We start from the raw sequence: 10,074 nt of genomic DNA on the forward strand, positions 1-10,074 counted from the left end.
TTTGTGTCCTCTCTCTTCTTTTTCTTAAGTCTGGCTAAAGGTTTACTGATTTATTGTTTTTCAAACCATCTTCTGGTTTTGTTGATTTTTTCTATTGATTTCCTGTTTTCCATTTCATTGATTTCTGCTTGAATTTTTATTTCTTTTCTTCTGTCTACTTTGGATTTAATTTGCTCTTCTTTTTCTAGTTTCCTAGAGTGAAAGCTTACATTATTGATTTTAGATCTTTCCCATTTTCTAATACATACAGTCATCAATGCTATACATTTCCCTCTAAGCACTGCATTCACAGCATTCCACAAATTTTGGTAAGTTTTATTTTCATTTTCACTTAATTCAAAATATTCTAAAATTTCTCTTGAGCTCTCTTTGACTTGTGTTATTTGGAAGTGTGTTGTTTATTTGCCGAGTACTTTAGGATTTTCTAGCTATCTTTTTGGTTTCATTTCTAGTTTAATGTCATTGTGGTCTGAGAACAGACATTGTATGTTTTCTATTCTTTTAACTACGTTAGAGTAGGTTTTGTGGCCCAGAATGTGGTCTTAGTGAATGTTTCATATGAGCTTGGCAGGAATGTGCATTCTGCTATTGCTGGATGAAGCAGTCTACAGATGTAAATTATTCCCAGTTGATTGATGTGATGTGCTGTTAAATTCAACTACATCCTGCTGGATCTGTCCATTTATGATAGAGGGTGCTGGAGTCTCCAACTGTAGACAGTGATTCATCTACTTCCCCTTGTAGTTCTATCAGTTTTTGCATCACATATTTTGTTGTTGTTGCTGTTGTTTGAGACAGAGTCTCGCTCTGTCGCACAGGCTGAAGTGCAATGGTGCAATCTTGGCTCACTGCAACCTCCGCCTCCTGGGTTCAAGCAATTCTCCTGCCTCAGCCTCCCGAGTAACTGAGATTACAGGCATGAGCCACCACACCTGGTTAATTTTGTATTTTTAGTAGACATGGGGTTTCTCCATGTTGGTCAGTCTGGTCTTGAACTCCTGACCTCAGGTGATCCACCCGCCTCAGCCTCCCAAAGTGCTGGGATTATAGGCGTGAGTCACCATGTCCAGCTGGTTTTGTTGTTTTTAGAGATAGGATCTCACTCAGTTGCCCCGCCTGGAGTGCAGTGACGTGATTATAGTTCACTGCAGCTTCAACCTCCCAGGCTCAAGTGATCTGCCCGTCTTGGCCTCCCAAAGTGCTGGGATTACAGGCATGACTACCACACTTGGCAACCTCACTTTTTTTTTTTTTTTTGAGATGGAGTCTCACTCTGTTGCCCAGGCTGCAGTGCAATGGTGCAATCTTGGCTCACTGCAACCTCCACTTCCCAGATTCAAGTGACTCTCCTGCCTTAGCCTCTCAAGTAGCTGGGATTACAGGCGCACTCCACCATGCCTGGCTAATTTTTGTGTTTTTAGTAGAGATGGGGTTTCATCATGTTGGGCAGGCTAGTCTTGAACTCCTGACCTCAAGTCATCTGCCCACCTTAGCCTCCTAGTGCTGGGATTACAGGTATTAGCCACCATGCCTGGCAAACCTCACATATTTTGATGCTGTAGTTAGGCACATACACCTTAAGAACTGTTACGTTTTTCCTGACGAATCAACCCCTTTATCATCATGTAATGCCCTTCTTTACCCCAATAACTTTCCTTTCTCTGAAGTCTGCTGTGTCTAAAGTAGTAAGATATTTCCGCTTTCTTTGGATTACTGTCTTTCTCCATCCCTTTACTTTTAATATATATGTGTTTTTATGTTTAAAGTGAGCTTCTTTTATTTTTTGTTCATAGCAAGATCTTGTCATGAGACAGCAGGTTTCTTTTTTCTTTGCAATGGGGTCTTGCTCTGTTGCCCAGGCTGGAATGCAGTGGTGCAATCACAGCTCACTACAACCTCAACCTCCCGGGCTCAAGCAATCCTACCACATCAGCCTCTTGAGTAGCTGAGACTTACAGGTGCACAACATCACACCAAGCTAAGTTTTTTAACTTTTCGATGAGATGAGTTATCACTATGTTGTTTAGGCTGGTCTCAAACTCCCAGGCTCAAGGGATCCTCCCACCTCAGCCTCCCAAAGTGCTGGAATTACAGGTGTGAGCCATCACTCCTGGCCAAAGTTGGTTCCTTATAGAAAACACAGTTGGGGCCAGGCACTGTGGCCTGTAATACCAGTGCTTTAGGAGGCCAAGGCAGGAGGATTGCTTGAGGCTCAAGAGTTTGAGACCAACCTGGGCAAAACAGTGAGACCTGATCTCTACAAAAATAAAAAAAGAGGTGGATGTGGTGACATGTACCTGTAGTCCCAGCTGCCCGGGAGGCTGATGTGGGAGGATTGCTTGAGCCCAGGGGGTCAAGGCTGCCGTGAGTCATGATCAAGCTACTGCATTCTAGTCTGAGCAACAGAGTAAGACCCCATCTCTAAAAAAACAAATAACTTTTTAAAAAGGGGATTATTGGCTGAGTACGATGGCTCATGCCTGTAATCCCAGCACTTTGGGAGGCCAAGGTGGGTGGATCTCTTGAGACCAGGAGGTCGAGACCAGCCTGGGCAATATGGTAAAACCCTGTCTCTACAAAACACAAAAATTAGCCAGGTGTGGTAGTACATGCCTGTAGTCCCAGCTACCCGGGAGGCTGTGGTGGGAGGATCACTTGAGCCTGGGAGGTCAAAGCTTTCAACAGACTGGGACTGTGCCACTGCACTCCACCCTGGGGGACAGTGAGACCCTGTCTCAAAAAAATAAAAAAAAAAAATTAAAAAGGTGATTACTGATATTGCTGAATTAACATCTACCACATCTGTTACCATTTTCTACTTTTTGCCCTTGTTCTTCATTCCTATTTCTGTTTTCCATGCTTTTTCTACCTTTTGTGGGTTTACCTGAGCATTCTATTATATGTAATTCCATTTTGTATCCTTTTTTAGCATATCAACTATACTTCTTTTTTAACTTTTTAAATTGGTTTGCAATCTGCATTTAGAGCTAATCCAAGTCCACTTTCAAATAACAATCTCTTGGAAGCCCTGTCCCATCTACTACTGAGTCCATCGCAGGCACTCTTCCTTTCTCTTACGGTGTTTTTGCTCTCTAGCATCTAAAAAATTCTTTAAATTTTCTTTTATTTTCTTTTTTGTTTTTTAAGAAAGACAATCTCGCTATGCTGCCGAGGCTGGCCTTGAACTCCTGGGCTCAAGCAATCCTGCTACACTATGAGTTGCAAATACAGGTATGTGCCACCACATCCAGCTTCTTACAATTTTAATCTCTCTGCTTACATTATCAATCTGTTTTTGTATACTGTCTACTTTTTCCATTAAAGCCCTTAGCATGTTAATCATAGTTTTAAAAAAATTCCTGGTCTGATTACTCCAACACTCCTGCCACGACTGACTCTGGTTCTAATGCTTGTTCAGTCTCTTCAGACTGTATTTTCTGCCTTTTAGTATGCTTTGTAATTTTCTGTTGATAGGTAGACATGATATAGTGGGTAAAAGGAATTGCAGTAAATAGGGCTTTCACCATGTTTTCAGGTGTTGGGGTGGGAAAGTGTTCTATGACACTACGAGTAGGGCTCAGTCTTGCCGAGCTTGTGTCCCTGGACTATGAACTTCCCAAGTGCTTTTCAGTTTCCCCCACCCACCATCAGGTGGGACAGAATATCTAGAAGTAGCCAGTGTTAGCTATTTCCTTTCCCCCAGATAGGTTAAGTTCTGATAAAAACACCAGCAGGTTAGGCCCTGGTAAAATTGTTTCTCCTGAGGGCAGGTCTGGTTAAGAACAGAATGGTATATTCCCAAGTAGTTCCTTTTCACTTCCTCCTGCCAGAAGCACAAGGAGATTTTTCTCTGATATTCACTGTCAGTACCTAATAGAGCCCCTGGAGGTAAAACTCACAAAAGCATGGGGTCCTCCCATGACTGGGTCTCCCTGGAGTTTTTTTTTTCAGAGTTGTCCACACTGAGCCTCTAGCAATTTGCCAATTACATTTTAGGCTTACCCATCTGGCCACTGGTTCCCTGGGAGATTATTGCTCACAAGTTGTGGTTGTGATTCTTTGTATCTGCCTGTTTATCTCTCCAATTTTTTTTTTTTTTTGACAGAGTCTCGCTCTGTCACTCAGGCTGGAGTACAGTGGTGCAATCTCGGCTCACTGCAACCTTCATCTCCTGAGTTTCAGCAATTCTCCTGCCTCAGCCTCCCGAGCAGCTGGGATTACAGGCACCCACCACCACGCCCAGCTAATTTTGTGTTTTTAATAGAGATGGGGTTTCACCATGTTGGCCAGGTTGGTCTTGAACTCATGTCCTCAATTGATCCACCTGCCTCAGCCTCCCAAAGTGCCGGGATTACAGGTGTGAGCCACTGCGCCCGGCCATACCTCTCCAATTTTGAGAGCAGTGACTTGTCCTCTGACCTCACACCTCTCTGATAGAGCTAAGATTTGTTGATTTTTCAGTTTGTTCAGCTTTTTACTTGTTAGGACACAGTGATGAATTCTAAGCTCCTTACATGCCAGAACAGCTAAAATACTATTTTTTTGGCCTTTTTCCTTTTAATTTTTTATAAACTATATAACTGTTTAAAACCGAAATTATAACATTGTCTTTCTGAGTTTAAAATGTATGTAGATGTATTACGCATAACAACTATAACGAAAAGGATGGGAAGGATGGTTACAAGATTTCTGGATTTATGTGAAGTAGTACATAAATGAACTGTAAGTAAACTGTGGAAACTTATGTATACTGTAAACCTTAGGAAAATCACTGTAAAAAATAATGCAAAAATATTATGTAAAAAGCAAATAATAAAATTTAAATGGAGTTCTAAAAAGTATTCAAATAACCCAAATAAAGGCAGGAAAAAGGAATTTAAAAAACAGAAGAGGTAAGTGTAAATAAAAAATATGCACAAGTGCATTCCTGAACCGTATCAAAAATTACATTAAACATTAACAGACTACACACTACAATTAAAAGACAAAAGATTGTTAGGATGAAGAAACAAGACCCAATTGTATGACATCTGCAAGAGATTCACTCTAAGTGTAAAGACACAGGTTGAAATTAAAAGGATGAAAAAAGATATACTATGCTAACAGTAAGTATAAGAAGGAAGGAGTTGCTACATTAATATTAGATAAAATATATTTCAAAACAAAATGTATTACCAGAGACAAACAGGAATTCTCTTATCTCTCATAATGATAGTCATAAGTGCAAGTGAGCCTTATAATACAGCTTCAAGATACATAAAGCCAACACTACAAAAATTAAAGGGAAGAAAAGACAATTCCACAATCATACTTCTGTATTTTAACACCCCCCTCTCAGCAACTGAAAGAATAACTAAACAAACAAACAAAAAAATCAGCAAGGATACGGAAGACACAAACAATACCATCAACCATCTTGACTTAACTGATATTTATCTAACCCCAAAATGTCAGAATACACGTTCTTTTTCAGTGCACACGGTATTTGTATCAGGAGAAACCACATTTGGGGTCATAAAACAGGAAGCAACAAATATGAAAGGAATGAAATAATACAGAGTATGTTCTCTGACCACAATGGAATTAAATGACAATAACAATAAGATAACTAGGAAAACACCAACTATTTGGAAATTAATGCGTGTCCAAATAATCATTGGGTCAAAGAAGAAATCACAAGAAAAACTAGATGTTCTGAACTATAATGTTAATGAAAATGCAACATATTAAAATTTTGTGAGATGCACCTAAAGCTGCACTTTGAGAAAACGATATAACTTTACAATAGACTTAGCTCTTACATGTAGAAACCAAAGGCTTTATTCAACCAATTTTGAATGTGCACAAATATGGGGTGTATTTTTCACGAGCCTTTCTGAACAAACTAGAGACAAGCTCCAGCCAACCAACAGACGGGGAAATTTTTGGTAAAAGGACCAGAGGTAAACAATTATTAATAACATACTTAACTGCAGATAAAAGACAGTAACAAAGCTGCGGATATGAGTGGTAAAGTGTTATATGTTCTGAATTGTTTCTACAATATATACATTATAGAAACAATATAACCAACAAAAACTGGGAAAGGAATGAGGAGGAAAAGGGAGAAAAGTAGAACAAGCTTGTTGACTGTCTCAGTAACTGGGAGTCAAAGATAATACTTAGAGCTGACATATCAAGTAGTAGATGTATACTCAATAGAACAAAGGTAAACGTTAAAAAAAGACTACTACTGGTCAGGTGCAGTGGCTCACGCCTGTAATCTCAGCACTCTTGGAGGTCGACATGGATCATTTGATCTCAGGAGTTTAAGACTAGCTTGGGCAACATGGTGAAACCCTGTCTCTACAAAAATTAAAAAAAAAAAAACTAGCCAGGTATGGTGACATGTGCCTGTAGTCCTAGCTACTTGGAAAGCTGAGGTGGGAGGATTGCCTGAGCCTGGTAGGTGGAGGTTGCAGTGAGCCAAGATCATACCACAGCACTCCAGCTTGGGTAATTAAGGGTAAGACTCTTTCTCAAAAACAAAAAAAAGACTACTACTGACTGGTTGGGTATGGTGGCTCATGCCTGTAATCCCAACACTTTGGGAGGCCAAGGCAGGCGGATCACGAGGTCAAGAGATCCAGACCATCCTGACCAACATGGTGAAACCCCATCTCTACTAAAAATACAAAAATTAGCTGGGCGTAGTTGCGGGTGCCTGTAGTCCCAGCTACTCGGGAAGCTGAGGCAGGAGAATCCCTTGAACCAGCGAGGCGGAGCTTGCAGTGAGCTGAGATCGTGCCACTGCACTCCAGCCTGGTAACAGAGTGAGACTCTGTCTCCAAAAAAAAAAAAAAAAAAAAAAAAAAAAAAACTACTACTGACTAAAATTGGCAAATGAAGGAGAGAATGGGGTGAAGAATCAAAAGGACATGGTAGGGAACCAATATCTATTGTCAAAAGTAAGTAAGTATATTATATAAAGAAGAGAACGAAGTTGTTATCAAGGTAATCACCAAAACAAAAATATGATCAGAAAAAATATATGTATTTTTTAAAGCAAAGAAACAGACCAGCAAGATAAAACTTCTAAAGCATGTGCACATGCTCACATTTGTCCAGGGGGCTGTATCTGTGAGACTGCCCCTGGAGGAGGCCATTAACATGAACACCATGCCCCAGCTGTCCCACACTTGGAGCCTCTTAAGGCAGGATTGGGAGGCTGTTCCCAGGATTAGCATCCCATCAATTCTCACCTTTCTGGCAGCTTTTCAAGATCTCTGGTTCCTCAGCTCCCAGAAGATTCAGGACCCAAAGTTCCTTCCCCTGCTCCAGCTGGGAGATCAACTCCGGTTTAGGGACAGGGAATCCTGTTGAGGATGAGGACACTGGTGAGTTGGCATGGCCTGGGGAGCTGGGGCAGGACACTGCCCACTGGGTCTTCCAGGCCAGGTGGGGAGAGATGTGCCCTGTGTGCACATGTGTACGCCTGCATGTATGTTGGTCAGGGGAGCCCGTGGGCTGAGACTAAGTACTGAAGGAGAATCCACTCATTAGCTCTCCTGCCACTGGAGGGACACCAGTGGGGCCACTGGCAACAGGGAGCGAAGTCCCTAGAACTGAGGAGCAAGGCAGGCTTTTCCCATGGGAAATGTTCCTTCTGTAGAGATCAGACTGATACTTGGGACAAGGGGCAGGACCCTCTTCTTTGGGATCCAAAGAGCCAAAGCAGCCTCCCAAGCTCCTTAGAGGTCCCCAGTGCGAACCGGGCCAAGTGCAGAGCGCCTCACCCAGAGAGGCCACGTTCCCATAGTTCTCCAGCATCACGTCTCTGTAGAGTGCCCGCTGCTGGGGGCCCAGCTGCTGCCCCTCCGCCTGAGAGAAGTACACGGCCACATCCTGGAACGTCAGCGGCATCTCCTGCAACAACACATCGCCGCTGCCCGGGCCATGCCCACTGGGCAGCAGCCTGCACTAAAAGGACTCTGACCTGGTGGAGCCCCACTACCCAGAGCCCTGCAGTGGTCAGTATGAACTGTGTATCAGCAGGTCCCTGATGGGGCAGCTCAGAGCGCTGAGGACCAGCCAACTTCAGCCACACGGGGACCCAGCTGAGCCAGAGCCCCTCTCCCTGTGGGAGGGGGAGTCTACATCTCAGAACCCTTTCCTCACGGTTGCTATGAGCCCCTGGCTGGCCTTACCAGTTGCCGGGCTCACGGCTCCAGAGAACAGCAGCTTCTGACTGGGAAGGGGATGAAGATGAAAAGGTGGGCAGGAAGGAGGGTTAACTCACCTGGTGCCCTGGAAGCTGGACTGTGGCTGACATTCTGTGCGCATGGGCTGCTGTGGTTTCCAAGAGAAGACAGGAGACTGCCCTGGCCTGAAGTCTCCCCCAACTTACCTTCAGTGGGGAGAACTCGGGCTCAGCCCCATTCAACCAGGGGTGTGGAAGGATGGCCAGGAGGCAGAAGCTGACTGTTGGTGTGGCCTCCTGGGTCGTGGGAAGCAGGTCACTATGCAGCATAGGCCGATGTGCCCTACTGCTCAGAGACTCCTGAAATCCCAGAACGGCCGGAGCCAGAGCCCGCGGGGGATCCAGGGACTCCCGGCTAAGGGGTGAAAAGCTGGCAGTTCCCGTGTCCAGACCTGCTGAAGGCCCTGGAAATGGGGTGCAGGGCTGTTCTACCTGCCTGGGCCAACCTGGGGCAAAGAGCCACGTGAGGGTGCCGCCTCACCGGGGTTGAGGACGTGAGAGGGAGGCCACGGGGGTGCTGCCGAAGGCCCCAGGCTCCGGGGAGAGGCCGGAAGCCAGCTGTGGTCCTCAGCCCGGCCTCCTAGGGCCGCGCCGCGGTCGCCTCCTCCCGGCCTCTGCAGCCCGTCAGCGGCTCTCGCGGCACCCAGAACAGGCCCCTCCTGGACTGGCCGCCGCCTCCCCGCCCGCTTGGCGTTCCTTCCTGGTCCAACACTGCCCCACCTGTTCGCTTGGCCCGGGGCAGCCACCGAGAAAGCGCCGAGGAGCTGCGCAGCCGCACCGAACCCGGAGTGGACCCGCCCACAGCACCCGGTCCTGAGCCGGGGAGGGGGCGGGCCCCGGAGGACGAGGGCGGGCCCGGGAGGAATAGGGCGGGCCGGGCCGAGCTGCGCACACGCAGACTTCCCCGCCCCCTGCGGGGCCCCAGTGCGCCTCGGAGAGCGCCGGGAACCGGAAACCAGCCGCGGTCCCGCCGGATTCTTCCCGGGCCGCTCTGGGATGACGGGAGGCCCGCGCCGTCTATGGTCGGCGGGCGAGAGCCCGCGGCAGCTGAGCGGAGGGTCTGGGGCTGTGACGCTGCTCGTCCGGGCCGCGCCCGCCTCGCGCCAACCCTAAACCCCCTCCCGAACCCTAACCCCAACCCCGCTGAGCTCCCGGTTCCTCCGTGGGTCACCACACATCGTGTGTCCCGATTCACCATAACCACCAGAGAGTCGCTTATGAAGATGTCACAATTATTGGGACTCAGAACACAACGCCCCAAAATGAAGGCCTGGGAGGCAGTTTCCCTCCGACCTTCCCAGCCCTCCAGTCTCAGTTCTGTTCTCCCGCGAGGCTCCTCATAGGGTGAACCCCTTTTCCCCAAGGCGGGTCACAGAGACCAGAACCCCCAAGCCAGTCATAAAACCTAAAAACATGACTCACGTTCTCCCGCCTTTTTGTGTGAAAACTGGCGGTAAAGGCCGGGGGTGGTGGCGCCTGTGGTCCCGGCTACTCGGGAGGCTGAGGCAGGAGAATCGCTTGAACCCGGGAGGCGGAGGTTGCAGTGAGCCGAGACGGCGCCGTTGCACTCTAGCCTAGGTGACACCATCTCAAAAATAAATAATAAATCCATGTATTTGCCTTTTCTCCAAAAATCTGCCTTTTATGAGTTGGTTTTCAGTGAACCTTCAGAGGGCAAAGAGGAACTTTCCCCTTGGCCCCTACACAATAAAGCATGGTTTAAAAAATACCACTTGATAAAGATGAGGAGGCCAGGCCGGGCGCGGTGGCTCAAGCCTGTAATCCCAGCACTTTGGGAGGCCGAGACGGGCGGATCACGAGGTCAGGAGATCGAG

At 46.5% G+C, this 10,074-nt stretch overlaps 1 protein-coding gene across 3 annotated transcripts in view; it reads right to left on the reverse strand.

Moving 5' to 3' along the window:
* The window catches only part of ZNF251 (zinc finger protein 251), a 36,157-nt gene extending 26,981 nt beyond the window's left edge, over positions 1-9,176 (reverse strand). The window contains exons 1-4 of one of the 3 annotated variants that reach the window (XM_025395313.1): positions 8,960-9,175; positions 8,279-8,386; positions 7,776-7,905; positions 7,242-7,355 (exon numbers count right to left, since the gene is read on the reverse strand). In XM_025395313.1, coding sequence (XP_025251098.1) covers positions 7,242-7,355; positions 7,776-7,905; positions 8,279-8,311 — 277 coding nt within the window. In that variant the 5' untranslated portion in view covers positions 8,312-8,386; positions 8,960-9,175. Of the gene's footprint in view, positions 1-7,241; positions 7,356-7,775; positions 7,906-8,278 lie in introns of all 3 variants that reach the window. The other 2 variants (XM_025395314.1, XM_025395312.1) reach the window with 2 other exon arrangements.
* Between the last annotated feature and the right edge of the window lie 898 nt (positions 9,177-10,074).

The sequence above is a fragment of the Theropithecus gelada genome, chromosome 8, assembly GCF_003255815.1.
Source record: "Theropithecus gelada isolate Dixy chromosome 8, Tgel_1.0, whole genome shotgun sequence".
NCBI lineage: Eukaryota > Metazoa > Chordata > Mammalia > Primates > Cercopithecidae > Theropithecus > Theropithecus gelada.